Source organism: Lepidochelys kempii, chromosome 1 (genome assembly GCF_965140285.1).
Source record: "Lepidochelys kempii isolate rLepKem1 chromosome 1, rLepKem1.hap1, whole genome shotgun sequence".
In the NCBI taxonomy this organism is placed as follows: Eukaryota; Metazoa; Chordata; order Testudines; family Cheloniidae; genus Lepidochelys; species Lepidochelys kempii.
In genome coordinates this window covers 22965937-22983412 of record NC_136380.1, presented here as the reverse complement: position 1 = coordinate 22983412, position 17476 = coordinate 22965937, and the positions used below count along the sequence as shown (strand labels likewise).

Below are 17476 nucleotides of genomic sequence, written 5' to 3'. Positions count from 1 at the left end.
CTATTCACCATGAATCTGAGAATTTTCCAATGGTTGTGGCATATTGTGACATGGAAGTAAACATCCTTTAAGTCAAGAGCAGCATACCAGTCCCCCTGTTCCACGGAAGTAATAATCTAGGCTAGGGTAACCATGCAGAATTTTATTTTCTTCAGAAATTTGCTCAACTCTCATAGATCTAAAAGAGACCCCCTTTTGCTCTGGGGATAAGGAAGTAGCGGGAATAGAAGCCTTTCCCCCTGAGGTACCACAGAACTTCCTCTGTGGCCCCTGCCTGAAGAAAAGATTGGATCTCCCGTTGAAGGACAATCTCTAAAGTGGGGTGCATGGGAGGAGGGGGTTTAGAAATGAACTGGAGGGCATATCCCAGTTCCACCATGCTTAAGACCCACCGGTCCGATGTGATGTGGATCCAACCACTTAGGAAGTGGGATAAACTGGTAAACAAAACATGAGAAACTGATGGAACTATGATCACTGGTACACTGCCCTAGACCAACCCATCAAATGCCTCTTTGGAAACGTCAGCTGTACAGGATGATCCCACTAATGCTGAAGAGGAGTGTGGTTGAGGGCACCTCTTATAACCCGTGCCTTTTTTTCTTGGCAGATCTTGGGATCGGGGAACAAAATCCTGGTGCCTATAGACAAAACTGTTTTCTTTTCATCGCTGGGGTATAGATTCCAAGGGATTTGAGTGTTGCCCTGGAATCTTTAAGGCTATGAAGCCTATCCGCTGTTTTCTCTGAAAACAGCAAGAGACCGTCAGAAGGGAGGTCCTGGATAGTCTGTTGGACCTCCAGATGACTGCAAACATGAATACATTCTCATAGGACTAGCTGGTGCCAGGGTTCAAGCATCTGAGTCTGCGCTATCCAAACGGTCCTGGAGAGTAGTTCTGGAAACCAGCTTCCGTCTTCAGCCATTATTGCAAACTCCTGTCTACAGACCTCTGTGAACTTGTTTTTAAATTTTATAATGTTCTCCATGAGGGTCAAGGAGTGCCTGTTGGTTTACAGTCCTGAGTCACAGACTTTCTGAGGAATAAAGTTTCTGACCAAACAAATACAGTCTCTGGTTCTTTGCCTTTCGGTGTGGAAGCTTGTTGTGCTGTTTTTCCTGCTCATTAGCAGCTGCCACCACAACAGAAACTGGAGGGGTGGGAGGATGAGAGTGAAAATATTCATAGGCTTTAGAGGAGACAAAATATGTCCTCTCAGCTCATTTTGCTTTGGAATGCAAGGAGGAGAGTGTCAACCAAAGAACCCTGACTGGCTCCATGGTAGCTTCATTAATTGGTAAAGCCACCCCTGGCCAGGAACGTCCACCAACTTGTGAGAACTTTCATTCACCTCTTCTGCCTGAATGTTAAGTACAGAGGAATTCTTTTTAAAAGATCTTGATGAGCCCTGTGGTCCTCTGGCAGTGGTGAGTCACTTGACTGCTCAATAGCCTCGTCTGGTAATGAGGATGAGGAAGCAATAGGCATCTGAGGTGATTGGTCTATGACTTGTGGTGGAGAAGCTGCCCAAGTGATTTCTGGCTGCTTGGTACCAGTCTCAGTACCACTTCCTGTAGAATGGTTCACTCAGTGCCGATATCTTCTCTGCACTCTCCATGATAACGAGTGAGATGACTGAGGGGAGGTCCTAGCTGGAGGGGGGATGCCTCATGATGTCCAGTACAGCCACTGGTATGGGTCTGGAACCCATCTTTGCCTGGACCATTGACCCTTTGAAAGAGGTGAATGCTGAGGTTGCTGCACGGCCTATGGTCCCAAAGTCTCTAATGGGGGGTATTTTCTCCATCCCAGATAGCACACAAATGACCTCACCTCTGAGTCCAAAGAAGAAAAGTCAGATACTTCTGACAACTGAGGGGCAGATCCAGGTTGGCCTGCGAGAGGTAGCCTGAGCCTGGGGATGGTGGTGCCAGGAAAATCACTGGAGGCTTTCCTATCAACAGCATGGTCCTTTGCGGAAGTTTGGTCCTTTGCGGTACTACAGAATCTCCAGGCAGTGAGGTATGAGCTGTAGACATCAGTATCAGCTGCAGACCTTCTACCTGCCAGTTATACCACTACTGAGAGGTTAAGCAGGTCCCATGCAGCTGCATATTCCTCTGGCGTGGTTGGGAGTGGCACCGTTTGATGGCTCTGCAAAAGTCTTCAGGGGCTGGCCTCGGCACACCTGGCAGAGGCTCCGGAGGCAGCAATCCCCTCTTGGGAGACGAGGAGTGTTCCTGGAACAGCCACTTCCCTGAATGCTCTGTAGAGTGTCCACCTCTGTCTGACTTCAGTACTGACATAGTCAAGAGAGGTACCAAACCTGAGGAAGGCCTAAGTCTTTTCTTCAGTACTGGTGAATGGGAATGAGGAGCCATAGACATCTCTTGAGCGCTCCATAGTGAAGCTGATGTACTTGGGATGCTTTCCCTGTGCGATGATTCTCGTAGTGGGCAAAACACTGCCTCCATGAGCAGGCACTTGACTCTTGTTCCTCTTTCTTTTTGGAGCAGGGCTTGAATCCTTTGCAGATGTGACATCTGTCACTAATGTGGGATCCTCCCAGACATTTCAAGCAGGGTGGGAGTGGGTTGCTGACTGGCATGGGTTTAATGCAGGTCTGGCAGAACTGAAACCCTGGCAAACGAGGCATCGTTCCACTACCAATCCCAGTATCAAATGATAAAAAGTGGTCAAAGACTTAGAACACAAACCTAGCACTAAAAACGTAGTAGTAGTTTACAACAGACAGGATCTATACAGAAAAAAATGAGAGAAGCACGTGACTTAACAAGTCTGGAATTGCTCCAACAACCATCACTGGCAGTAAGAAGGAACTGAGGGGGATCAGGGGTGGCCACGCCCTCTTATCCCAGTATGCAGAGTGCGTGGTGACAGGGCACTCAATACACCCCAGTGGATACTGCTGAGGGAAAAAAACTCCAACAACTGTTCACGGGGTGCACACACACCTACAGTGGAATGAACATGTGCAATCACTTGAAGAAGAACTTCCCAAACCTTGATGAACAGCTTCATGAGTCTCCCTGTGGCACTGGCCTAAGAAACTGCATTTCCTGTTTTACAATTTTATTTCTACAGGAAAGAAAGAGGAGGGATGAGGAGTATAAATAAACCATACTGATTGTAGGGCTAACAGCAAAGCACCTTGGTATGCTGAAGTAAAACATTCTGTTGTATTGACTGTACCGATAAAGGACAGGCATAGTAGTTCAGTTATCTAGTTTATCATGCAAACACTGGGCCACATTTTCAAGGGTTCTGTTTCCATAGCTGGGGCCACATTTTCAAAAATGCTTTACACCCAGCAGCTCCCACTGTAATACTTATGGCTAGATTTTCAAGAGAGCTCCACATGCAACATTCTGAACTCTGAAAATCTGGCCACTTGCTTTGATGCTGAACTCTTCTAAAAATCTGGCCCAGTGAGCCTAATGCAGTATTTCTTGCTCATACACACTTCTGTTAGCTTCCAGGGGAGCTCTGAATAAGAAAGAAATGCAGGCTCAGACCTCAAAAGTAATTTATTCTGAATTTGCTGATAAGCCTAGCACAGTGAACCAGCTCACAACATTCATACCTCTTGCTGGATGACACTCATTTTATTTTATTTTTTGGTTATCCACTGAGTAACAGCTGTTGCTCTTAAAAACAACTTTTTCCAGTGGTTCCCCTTAGGCTATGTCTACAGTAAGAGTATTTTACAAGTATATAGGAATACTGATATACTATACCCATACAACATTACTGGTGTGAACATAGCTTACACCAGCAAAGCTGTGCTCTTATCAGTATATCTTATTCCACACACCCCACGCATACACCCCTGAGTGAAACAAGCTATACCAGTAAAAGTACAGGTTTGCCAGCATATGCTGTGTCTGTACTACTGGCTTTTTTCAGCACATCTGTGTTGGTCAGGGATCTCATCTCTTCATATTCCTGACCAACATAGCTACACCGGCAGAAATCTGTAGACACAGCCAACTCTCTCAAGCTCTGAAATCTCCTAATATTAAATATATTAGGTTACTACTTATGTCAATTTCCAAAACCATATTTAATCTATGTCATACCTCTTTCCAGAACTGTCTTACCCTGAGGCCAAATAAAGACATGTGTAACCAATTACCCTTAGATCCTCTACTGTTCCAACAAGTATCATTCTCTTTTTTTCCCATTCCTACTAGTGTGTATTTATTCAAATAGAGATATTTTCCCTCAATAAGTTTGATCTTTGAATCATGCAGGGATTTAGTCATGTAAGTTACAAGTTATCAGTGTTGCATACTCTGCTGTCAATATGCCACTCTGGGTATCTGCTCTAAGGTATTCTTCAGATCCTCTCTTAAACATTTTAAGGATATTAAGAGGAAAGTATATATTGAAGACATGGAGGAGTCTTTGGCTACAGTAAAAATGTACTACAGATCAAAGAGATTATGCTTTGGCAGCATGCTATGCCCATTGTTTACTAATTTACTATTTAAATTACATTCATTTTTATCAAAATTCTTCAGGTCTATTTTGCTATTCTGAACATTGATGCTGATCTTAATTTCTATCATAATGGGTGAAGGAAGCTTCAATGGGACCTCAAGACTGGCTGATCTGATGGTATTAATGTCTCTGTTTCTGTTTTTTCAGTATCAAAAATATCTAGATGTAGAATAAATTTTCAGGGTTTGTTGTTACTATAAGTAACTTTCTTATTCTGAAAGGGCTGTCCATTAAAATGTCAGATTCAAAGAGCTAATGAACATGCTTGATTAACAATCTCTTCGGTACTGTTTTTCTGGAATAATGTAAATTGCATGCAATATTTTATAATACGTAGAGAGCAGTATTAAACCACACTAAAATCCAGTACCAAAATAGTCTGGTAACTCACGGGTGGCACATCACCAGGCCCCACTAGTTCACAAGTGAGTTGATACTATCATTGAATTGGGAAACTCTATTAATGATGCAAATAATAGCAAAAATCTATGAACAGCAACATTAGGAAATTTCAAGCCAAGGGAGAAAAAGAAGATGTGGAAGTTTTTTAGCACTTGACAAATTAATCCTCAAGATACATCTGAGAGGTAGGTTCAGACATATTATTATGCTCAGTTTTACAAATAAGAAAACTGAAGCAGATGTTAAGGGTCTGATTTACAAAGGTACCGAGGAAAAAAATAAGATGTGCATATCTCCCACTATGATATTAGGAGATTAAAAAATAAATTAGTGCAATTCCCATGTCAATGGAAGACTCTCCTGACAAATGAGTCATCTATTTGGATGCTGGAACTGCCAAACCTGTGAACTGATAAGAAAGCTATTGTTTTTCTCATCCTAATAACATATTTTGACTGTTTTTTAGTGGGATGTTGTATTGCTTTGTTTGTTGATTTATTGGGTCACATTCATCCCTATCTTAACTCAGCTGAATCTGGTCTGTTACTCTACGGGAGCTCCCAGTGTGCCCCTTGCAAAATGCTAAATAAAGTTCATATAGTACTACAGAAACCCTACACAAAGTCCTGCAAACTCTGGCAAAAGACACTCGATCTGTAGGCATCTGCTATTCTGCTGACGGCCTTGTGTTCCTTTTCCAGACATTGAACTAGTACTTGTTATTCTTCAAATGTTGATGTGAATTGTTCAATGTTTGCCTGCCGCTGGGGGGGTTTTCCTTTCAAATTAAATGTGATAAAAGTCACAGAGCTAAATATTAACTTGTTCTCCTGTCATTCATCTTCCAAAAAAATCAGACAGCAAGTAAGTCAGGTTATTTAATAACATATTGGTATATTCTCCTCTTTCCTCCCTTCTTCTCCTCTGCTTTAACATTTTTCACTATAGGGCTTTCCCTCCATCATTTTCAAAGTCAACAGAGGGCTGCCAAACATGCAGATTTTCCCAGTACAAGTAGCTTACAATGAAGGAATTTTCCATGTGGCCATGTCCACAACTACAATCTTTAACCGTAACTGTGTAACTTAGAGGTATGGTCACCATAACTGGTTGGTTGCAAGTAACACTGTTTAGCTTGTGTCCACACAGCAGCTTTTTCTGCCATCATGACATCTGTGTTTGTGTGGCCACACCTACCAGGCAGGTTACCTGAATCCATACACGTGCATGCTGGAGAAATCTGTTCAGCTATCTTTTATTGCCTCAACAAAGAACAGAATGCCTAAAGGACATGCAGACAGATACAGGGAGCAAGGCATGCTGGGATGCCTTCCCTAGGAAGTAAGATCAATCACACTGGTTACACAAACACAGTTTTGGAGGCCTATCTCTACTGAAAAAGGGAATAGGGTGTTGAACTGGTTACAAGAAGGCAACCAAGTGCCAGATATGCCTCTAGCAGGGAAAAAATACGGTTAACTGTCATGCTGATTAACCTAGCTGGAAGTGTGGAGCTACAAACTGTCTTCAGACCCAACCTTGCCAGTGACCACTTACAGATTCAATTCAAAGTTGTACTGTGAACAGGCCTTTAAATATGCTATTGGTCTTGATGGATTCTGTGCCATCAGAAGATGTTATCCATAATAACCAGGGATTGTACATTTTGACAAGATTTTGTGGGATATCTGATTGCATAGCTATGGGAAGAGGAAGGACTCAACTTAGTTACGGAGGCACAGTTGGGGTGTCCAGCCACACAGCAAAATATGTGCTCCCAACCAGTTACAGGAACTGAACATTGTTTGTAGCAGGGGATTTGCATGCTTAAAATTCACCAGTTAGTAACAAAATATTAACAGTGTGATGAATGCAAATAAATAATGCCTTTAGCCACATGTGCCATTAACCAGTTAGTAACCTGACAGAAGATTCCTGTGTGGGTAGGGCCAAAGATGCTGTCTCTTTGTAACCAACTTTCCATCTGTTTCTCAAATCCTGGAGTGATTTATCTGTAGTCCAATTATGCTTAGACAGAGCTACATACAATGTTAAAGCTGCAATTTTGCCCAGGGCTCTAGGTCTACCGGGGATGCTAAATAACACTGATGACTAGGAATTATTTTGTTGCTGTTTCTGATCTTTGTTAATACTTCAAAGCAATGACAACTCATTAACTGCAAGGCAACAGTAATCCGAATCTGTTTTTGAAAAGAAGTCCAGGAGGAGCACAAGAGAAAAAGGATGGAGTCTATGATTTGGGGAAGATCATTTCAAGATTATCTATTTTAGGAGGTATATTTGTGAGATTCAACAGACTCCATCAGGGTTTTTGTTGTCACTGTGTCATGGCTGGATCCTGCTCCTATTGAATTAATGGGAATAAGTAAGGAGGTCCATGGTATGCCGAGATTGGCATCTCCTAATAAAAGCTTTCTGAAATATGATTTTAAAAATGTGTTTAAAAGTCACACTAAACTTACTGGGATTCCAGGTGGAGGTATATGTGAGAGAGAAGGTAACTTGGAAACTTTTCAGAAAACTTTATCACTGGGCTTTAAAAAAGGAATCTCTGCCCTTCATTCTGCTATCTCTCGCATCGGTTTTAGGCCAGCATAACTATTGATTTTACATTAAATAACTTCTAATTTACACTGCTGTAAGTGAGATCAGAATTGGGTCCTTTATGTTCACTGAAGAATGTCTGCGGGCTGGATATTTACCCCATTAAGGCTGCTTTTTATTTTAAAGTCACTGAGATTTTCCATGGGTAGCCTAAGGATGACACAAGGAGAGTGCCCTTGTGCTCATGTGATTCCCAGCTGCCAGAACGGCCCCCATAGGGTCTTGGCAGTGGCACAACTTTAAGCAGCCCTGAAGCTGCTCTGTTACTTCTTGGGATCAGACTGGTGCCTGGCAGCATGAGGATCTGGGGGATGTAAAGGTATCTCATAGCCTCCTTTGTGCTCCACCCTGAGCTGCACCAAGGGACCAAACTGCCAGCCCTGAGAATCTGGCCTAGTGACTTCATAACCATGTGAAGTCTAGGAAATCCTAGAAGTGTACAATTACCAGAACCAGATGTCAACTTCAAGATTTTTTTTTATCAAAAATTTACTATTAACAGACAAAAAGCCCATTATGTACAAGTGTACAGATATGTTGCTTTAAAAAAACTTTTTGATGAAATTCAAGCAAGAGAAATTCCTAATTTCTAACCCGAGGAAAAAAGAAAATGTTTGACCCATTTTAAATGTTTTCTCCCATATGCACGGGTTTACAGTTTGTACATTGTATCACAAAATGTTATTAAAAAATCACAATCACATTTCTCTGTGTTAAAACAGCAAATATTTCGACTGGCTGAGGTAAGTGCTACTTGCTATCTGTTTTACATGTGACATATGTTTTATACAACTTGAAAAATTAAATTTATGAAACATACTGAAAAGCGAGCAAGGCTTCTGGGAAAGATGATCTAGCTTCTTTAAACTGCCCAACCTGATTCCCTTTTTTCTTTTTCTTTCCCATGTTTTATGCCACATGTGTTCTGGAATTTAGAACATACCTAAGAAAAACAAACAAGGGAAATTAATGATCTGTATAACTTCACATTCTTACCTGGCTGTGGCACCTGCAACAAACAGCTCTGAAAAAGTGGATGTTTTATCAGCGAAAAGAGAAATAGTGAAATAATATTAAATCACAGGCTAAAACAAATCACTTTTCCAAAAATCTTTTCAATTTCAGATAGGTTATTTTTTCAAAAACCTAATATTAAAAAGTTACTTAGTGAGGTAAAATAGTAGTTTAGAAAACAAATGTCCTTACCTATGTTTACAAATAGCAGCATGGTCTGAAGTAAACTGATGAAATCAATAAGGACAAATGCAAAGTACTCCACTTAGGAAGGAACAATGAATTGCACACATGCAAAATGGGAATTGACTGCCTAGGAAGGAGTACTGCAGAAAGGGATCTGGGGGTTATAGCGGATCACAAGCTAAATATGAGTCAACAGTGTAACACTGCTGCAAAAAAAGGAAACATCATTCTGGGATGTATTAGCAGGAGTGTTGTAAGCAAGACATGAGACGTAACTCTTCCGCTCAACTCCATGCTGATAAGGCCTGAACTGGAGTATTGTGTCCATTTCTGGGAGCCACATTTCAGGAAAGATGTGGACAGATTGGACAGAGTCCAGAAGAGAGAAACAAAAATGATTAAAGGTCTAGAAAACATAACCTCTGAGGAAGGATTGAAAAAAATGGGTTTGTTTAGTCTGAAGAAGAGAAGACTGAAGGGGGACATGATAACAGTTTTAAAGTACATTACAAGGAGGAGGGTGAAAAATTGTTCTCATTTGCCTCTGAGGATAGGACAAGAAGCAATGGGCTTAAATTGCAGCAAGGGTGGCTTAGGCTGGACATTAGGAAAAACTTCCTGTCAGGGTAGTTAAGCACTGGAACAAATTGCCTAGGGAGGTTGTGGAATCTCCATGATTAGAAGTTTTTAAGAACAGGTTAGACAAACAACTGTCAGGAATGGTCTCATTATTACATAGTCCTGTCTTGAGTGCAGGGAACTGAACTAGATGACCTCTTGAGGTCACTTCCAGTCCGACACTTCTGTAATTGTGTGGTTAAATATCTAATATACTTTTTCATTGTTTATGCTTCTCACACACACATACTTTTTGCATTTATTTCAACTTGGACAATGAAAATGAACCCATTTCACCTTATTTTTCTATTTGGTTTCACTGTCAGAATCTCACATTCTAGTCCAATATTTTAGGATTTGAGTTTCAAACACTGCAAAAAAATGTGTAATGTTGACTGGAAATTTTAAACAATAATTATATAAAACATTTCTATTGATTTTAGGTTTTGAAAAATCCTGCTTTTATAAAGTTTAAATTTAGGACCTCAGTTCAGTCACAGAATCCTGAAAAAGTAGGGCTCAAAGGAACCTCAAGAGGTTATTTAGTCAAACCATATAGAAGGGCTTACAAGACTGGGCCCACAGTCCCATTAGTAAATAAAGGCCAAATCCTACAAATATATACTACTGCTAGTGCTTCGTAACATGAGTGGTTGCATTGACTTAAGCAGAACAAATTATGGCAGTAAGCACTAGACCCAATTGTAAATGCTTTCAGGATCAGGCCTTTCATGCTAGTGGGGAGCTATGGCTGCCATTTCAGAAAAATACATAAGCTCATGGTAAAGTCCATGCCTTCTCAGGAAGGCACTTAAGCACGTGCCTACGTTCTAGTGACATGTACTTAGTGCTGTCCTGAACTGGGGCCTATGTAGCAACTAGTAATTGCATTCCTTAGTATTGGAATTATTTCATTCACACAAATCCAACCAGCAGTTGTTTATTTTCTAGCTATTTTTCTTCTGTTTCAGGTCCATTTTCATCAGGCCAGCTCTAGCTCACTTCTTAGTACGCATCTCTCTTCCCCTTCCTTATATTCTCCCAGAACTATAAATGTTTGCTGTATCTCTGACATGGGTTTTGATTGTCAGAGCTGGGAATAAAACTGCTTTCTGAAGGGATATATATGCATGTCAACAGTAATCTCTACATGTATTGTCTTGCAATGCCAACCTCAGGAATAAAGTGACAGCGATTCTGTTGACAGGCTGATAGCATACATATATGAAAAACAAATCACAAGGAAAGGACATCTATAGAGTTTCTTCATTATTACATTTCAGCTGTATTTCCATTTTAATATGAAATTGCCCAGCTGCTTGAGTTCCAAATGTTAATTAACACAAAAAAAAAACTTTAACAAAGGTTGCTACTAGTCAGTGCTAGTCCACAGAACTAATGCCATTACACACAGCACAGACTAGATTCTTTGGTCCTGCAGTGGACATAGCTCTTCCGGACCCAAAAGGGTAGAACAGGTGGCTTAAGCATCAGGACTTCTCTAACCCACACCAGCTCCTTAGATACAGCCTTAACCCCAAGTCACAACCACCACCTCCACAATAGGACAGGCTGTTTCCCATTAAAATTAACACATACAAAAATTGTTGTGAAGCAGCACAGCATACCCAACACAAGTGCATTAAAACAAGGAAATGAACTTAAGCCACCTAATTCTAGACACTGTCTAGTCCTCCACCCATAGGTCCCAAGCTTACTATTACTACAAAAACTATTTACCACAGACCACACAACCTGCCAGTCTACACTCCAGCTTTTGTAAGATTATTTTTCCCCCAATATGAGTGGTTATTGTTTGGCATAGTAGTTGGTTGCGCTGGTAGAAGGTAGATTGGTAAAGGGCACATGCACAAGGGCAGTTTAAAGAGAGTGATAGAAGGCTGGAAATCTGAGAGAGGCAGATTTAGGGTTGGACAAGACAATGGGAGCTAGGAACCTATCATTTATGCCTTTGAAAAATCTCCTCCTTGATGTTTTATTCAAAGACATCTTCATGACTCTGAGTAAGCTGCATATAGAAAATCTACCTGCACTGAAGGACTGAGTCAATTTTGCTGGTTATGATTATGTGGTTCGAGGAAAGGGCTGATTGTTTCAAATCCAATGCTTAGACCAGGCAGCCACCCGTCCCCATCCCCAGCTAATTATTTAACAGTGACAGCTAATTCTTATTGTAAGAGTCTAGTCCTGGAAACTTCAAACTCCCAGCAGGGACACATGACTGGGCTGGGATCCTTGCAGCCATATGCTGTGCAGACCTATCCAAAGGGGCCCAGATCAACACTTTCATGTTTGCATCACAGTAGTAAATATTTGCATTATGGAACCACATTGTGATGTGTCTGCTGCAGCATCATAACATCTGCTGTACATGAAGAAACCACCATGACCCAGGAACCAATTTGGGTATAAGGCCTTGATCAGCAGACCTGTCCTTAGTATGCCTACAGCCCCCCTGCAATTACTTGTTAAGTTCATTTTTATTGATCAAATTCAATGTTGGTCACAGGCAGAGATTTAAAACATAAAGAGAGTGGTGGGTGCTGATTTTAAGGCTGGAATTTTCCAAGGGGCTTAACTGAGTTAGGTGCTCAAATCCTACTGAAATTCAATGGGAAGTGGATGCCTGACTCTCTTAGGCTTCTCTGGAACTTCCAGCCCAAGCACACAGGTGCACAACCTGTTCGGAAATGCAGGCAAGATCAAGTTAGGTTCTGGGCATCCTCATTTCACAATACAGAATCAAAGGGGGAAAAAATAACCATTTGCCTTTTCCATCTGTGCATCTACTGTAATGATTTTCCTAAGAAATAGAAAATGGCAGATCGTTCTCTTCCCCCGCCCCCACACTTCCTCCCTGACTCTTCCATATTTATGGTCTCTGGGTATTGCTCTAAATGGATTCCATGCGTCCATGCTTAGTGCCGAATACAGGGGTCAAGAAAGTATTTCAAGCAGCAAGTTTTTGGCAGTGCTTGTTTCTGAAGCTCAAGCCACAGCTGAGCTCGATGATTTATCTGTGAAATTCCTTCAGTGAGGTGAACATCACACAGGCCTCCAGGCCAGACCAAGGTAAATAACATACTGTAATAACACATTTAATAGATAATGCAAACCAAAGAAAAATACATAGACGAGAGGGAGCAGGATACATTTCTGGGGGCTGAGAATTGATTACAGATTTAAAGACAAGAAGAAAATTTACAGAACGATGAAGATTTATTTATCTTCTCCCAAACTACTGTCAGGCTTATCTACACTGCCACTTTACAGTGCTGAAACTTTCTCGCTCAGGGGTGTGAAAAAACACACCCACCCCCGAGTGATGCAAGTTTCAGCTCTATAAAGTGGCAGTGTAGACAGTGCACCACCGCTGGTAGCTACTCCCCTTGTGGGGGTGGTTTTTCTACAGCTCTCTCCCAGGGCTGATGCCGCGACTACACAGCCACATTAGCGCTTTAACGTTGGTAGTGAAGACATAACCTCAGTCACAGCTCTAACACCACCATTACAATCAGTACTCCTGCTGCTGTGATCTCCCCACCCATCAGCAATACTCATTCTTCCACCACAGCCAAACTACTGTAACCATCACAGTCATGACACACCCCATCACTGTGACCATCAGCATGATTACCACCCACATCCAAATTTTGTTAACCATCACTGCCACCATCCCCATCAACTTTGCCCCCCACTACTAACACTACACTTCAAACATTGTCACACACAACCTGCTCCCTCAACTACTGTCAGTTACCCTCACACTCTACGACCACATCACAGGCTCTGCATCTCCCACCTGTCATACACAACTGTGCCCCCAACCATAGTCCCGTACTGTCTCCACTGTTATTTCCTAAACCTCTACCATCACTACGGTCTACTTCCTGCAGCCTCAGCCACTATCAACATGTACCTGCACCCCCACCCATCCTTGTTGTCATGCACCAGCACACCCACCACTACCACCAACACCCACCTGCACCCCCAGCCACACGCACCAACCCACATCGTGAGTGCTATCACCCATCATTGCTGTCACCACACTCCCAGTCACCATCAACATGCAGCAATCAGTGCTGTCACACACCCGCTCCGTCAGCTGTCATCAACACCCACTTGCACCTCAGACACCATTTCTCTCACCCACCCGCACCCCCGCCACTGTCACCAACACCCACCCGCACCCCCACCACCGCCACTGCTGTCACCCACCTGCACCCCCGCCACCGTCACCAACACCCACCCGCACCCCCGCCACGTCACTGCCGTCACCCACCCGCACCCCCGCCACCGCTGTCACCAACACCCACCCGCACCCCCGCCACCGCTGTCACCCACCCACACCCCCGCCACCGTCACCAACACCCACCCGCACCCCCGCCACGTCACTGCCGTCACCCACCCGCACCCCCGCCACCGTCACCAACACCCACCTGCACCCCCGCCACCGCTGTCACCCACCCGCACCCCCGCCACCGTCACCAACACCCACCCGCACCCCCGCCACGTCACTGCCGTCACCCACCCGCACCCCCACCACCGTCACCAACACCCACCCGCACCCCCGCCACCGCTGTCACCCACCTGCACCCCCGCCACCGTCACCAACACCCACCCGCACCCCCGCCACGTCACTGCCGTCACCCACCCGCACCCCCACCACCGTCACCAACACCCACCCGCACCCCCGCCACCGCTGTCACCCACCTGCACCCCCGCCACCGTCACCAACACCCACCCGCACCCCCGCCACGTCACTGCCGTCACCCACCCGCACCCCCGCCACGTCACTGCCGTCACCCACCCGCACCCCCACCACCGTCACCAACACCCACCCGCACCCCCGCCACCGCTGTCACCCACCTGCACCCCCGCCACCGTCACCAACACCCACCCGCACCCCCGCCACGTCACTGCCGTCACCCACCCGCACCCCCGCCACCGCTGTCACCAACACCCACCCGCACCCCCGCCACCGCTGTCACCCACCCGCACCCCCGCCACCGTCACCAACACCCGCCCGCACCCCCGCCACCGTCACCAACACCCGCCCGCACCCCCGCCACGTCACTGCCGTCACCCACCCGCACCCCCGCCACCGTCACCAACACCCACCCGCACCCCCACCACCGCCACTGCTGTCACCCACCTGCACCCCCGCCACCGTCACCAACACCCACCCGCACCCCCACCACGTCACTGCCGTCACCCACCCGCACCCCCACCACCGCTGTCACCAACACCCACCCGCACCCCCGCCACCGCTGTCACCCACCCGCACCCCCGCCACCGTCACCAACACCCGCCCGCACCCCCGCCACCGTCACCAACACCCGCCCGCACCCCCGCCACGTCACTGCCGTCACCCACCCGCACCCCCGCCACGTCACTGCCGTCACCCACCCGCACCCCCGCCACCGCTGTCACCCACCCGCACCCCCGCCACCGTCACCAACACCCACCCGCACCCCCACCACCACCACTGCTGTCACCCACCTGCACCCCCGCCACCGCTGTCACCCACCCGCACCCCCGCCACCGTCACCGTCACCAACACCCGCCCGCACCCCCGCCACGTCACTGCCGTCACCCACCCGCACCCCCGGCCGCTCCCACCCTGGCGCTTCTCTGACCCCCCCCGCCCCCGCCCCCGCCCCACAGGTCCCCTTCGCCCCCCGCCCAAGCTGCGGCGGGCCCAGGCGGACGGCGGGGCAGTTACCCGGGCCTGGCCGGCTGGGGCGCCCCCACTTCCCGGGCTCCGCGGCCGGCCTCGCTCGGGCTCCTCAGCCCAAACTTCCCCCGGTCACTGGGGCAACCTCAGCCCCCACCCGCTCCCCGCCCTTTGCGGCGCCGCCGCCGCTGTGGCGTGAGCGTTCAAGCAGCGCCCCCTGGTGGGCCCGTGCGGGAGCTGCAGCCTGCCGCGGGGAGCGGTGGGGGCAATCCCCGCCCCATTCGAGTAGTCGGGCTCTGGGGGGCTCTGCAGCACCCCGATCCCACCCCCCACACACACTTCGTATGGAGGACAACGGCATCTGCAGAGCTACCTGCCTTGCTGTGCCGGGAGCATGCATCTCCCCAATTCCCTACCTCAGTACCTGCTCCCCCGGGGCAGGGCCCTCTGTACCCACCAAGGAGGCAGCAGGGTTGGGGCCAAGCACAAGCACCTGCCAAAATTGCTTTCAGACTCTTCTGTGGTTTGCTGAAGGTCAGCAACAGAAAGGGCCACAGACACCTCTCAGGAGGTCAGAATTGTCCCCCAGGTGGGAATTCACAGATTCTCCTGAGGAATTGGTGAGGGTGAGGGAAGAGCCGACCCAACTCTTGTACCAGTATTGCAGCGTTGGAACTTCTTGTTGTTTGTATTGTTGTTGTGCCTGGTAGCCCCTGGGCACAAAGCAGGTTCCCACTGTCTTTACTGCTGTACCAACACAGAACAAAAAGACAGTCCCTGCCCCAAAGAGCTTCTACTCTGTGTTTGTACGCTCTTTAGCAGAATGAAGGCCTGTTCTCAGCTGGCCCTTAGCCACTACTGTAACAAACATTACTAATAATGTAATACATATGAGATGAAACACAAAATGAACAAATGGTAAAGTTGAATGACAAATATTTAGACAAGTAAAGGCCTGGTTTCAGCAAGAGATAATTATACTTTTATACCTTATACCTACATAGATGATAGATGCTGGTAGCACTTTTTAGTCCAAATGATCCCAAAGTGCTTTACAAACTCTCTTTGGAGTCACACTAACAAATTAACAGATTACAAAGTCAGAAGAGTTTTGTGATCATCTAGTCTGCCCTCCTGTATAACACAGGCCGGAGGGCTGCCCTGAATTAATTTCTGTTTGAACTAGAGCAAATCTATGAGAAAAACATCCAGTCATGATAGAAAATTCACCACATCATAATCCTCGTATGCAGCATGCTTGTAGCTGTGTTGGTCTCAGGATATTAGAGAGATGAGGTGGATGAGGTAATATCTTTTTTTGGACCTCTGTTGGTGAGGGAGACAAGCTTTTGAGCCAAAACAGCTCTTCTTCAGTTCTGGGGAAAGAACTCCCAGCATCACAGCAAAATGCCAGGTGGAACAGATTGTTTAGCATGAGTCATTGGCACATATTGTAAGGGACCATTCAAGATAGAGTGGCCCGTTAACACTTCTGCAATCATAGAACAGAAAGAGGGAATAGTAGGTTATAGATTGTAGTAATAAGCCATAAATTCAGTGTCTCTGTTCAGTGCATGTTGTTTGGTGTCTATCAGAGTAATTAATTTATGCTTCCAGGCTCATCTTTTGAAAGTGTTGTGTAGGTTTCCTTTGGGCATGTCTACACTACAAAATTATGTCAACCTAAATTACATTGGCATATAGACACGCCAGTAATTAAATCGCTTTTGCATGTCCACTCTGTACTTCTTGTGTCAGCAGTGCATGTCCTCACCAGGAGCATTTGCACTGATTGTATTGTCAGTGTGGAGCACTGTGGGACAGCTTCTCAAAGCCAGTAACATTTGATGTGAGGAATGCAGTGTCTACACTGACACCGCATTGACCTAACTACATCGACATTGATCTATGCCTCACATGGAGATGGAGTTATTAAGTCAGTGTAGTGGGGCAGTTACGTTGGCATGTACGAAATTTTATGGTAGACACTTACACAGTTAGGTCAACGTAAATTGCCTTGTATCGACCTAACTCTGTAGTATAGACCAGGCCCTAAGGATGAGGACTGAAAGATCAGATATAGAGTGATCATTTTGTGAAGTGTTTACACACACAGGTGATGGGATGTTTTTGTCTACAAACTCATTCCTCACGAGCCCACCACACAAGGACATGCTTCCCAAGATACACAAACAAGGGATCCCAAGCAGACCCATCATATCTGGCCACAGCACTCTTACTGAAGGACTATGGGGACTCATAGAAACCATTCTCAAACCACTCACCATACAAAGGGCCAACTTCCTCCAGGACACAAATGACTTCCTCCACAAATCCATGATATTAACAACTTCCCTCAGAACACCATCCTCGCCACCATGGATGTCACTTCCCTAGACACCAACATC

General features: G+C 45.7%; 1 protein-coding gene across 3 annotated transcripts in view; it reads right to left on the bottom strand.

Annotated features, from left to right (window-relative positions):
* CCDC83 (coiled-coil domain containing 83) overlaps nt 1-15215 on the bottom strand; it is a 53685-nt gene extending 38470 nt beyond the window's left edge. For all 3 annotated transcript variants that reach the window (XM_073336539.2, XM_073336529.1, XM_073336536.1), the window contains exons 1-2: nt 15117-15215; nt 8373-8495 (exon numbers count right to left, since the gene is read on the bottom strand). In XM_073336539.2, the coding sequence (XP_073192640.1) occupies nt 8373-8458 (86 nt within the window). In that variant the 5' untranslated portion in view covers nt 8459-8495; nt 15117-15215. The remainder of the gene's footprint in view (nt 1-8372; nt 8496-15116) is intronic.
* Nucleotides 15216-17476: the final 2261 nt, after the last annotated feature.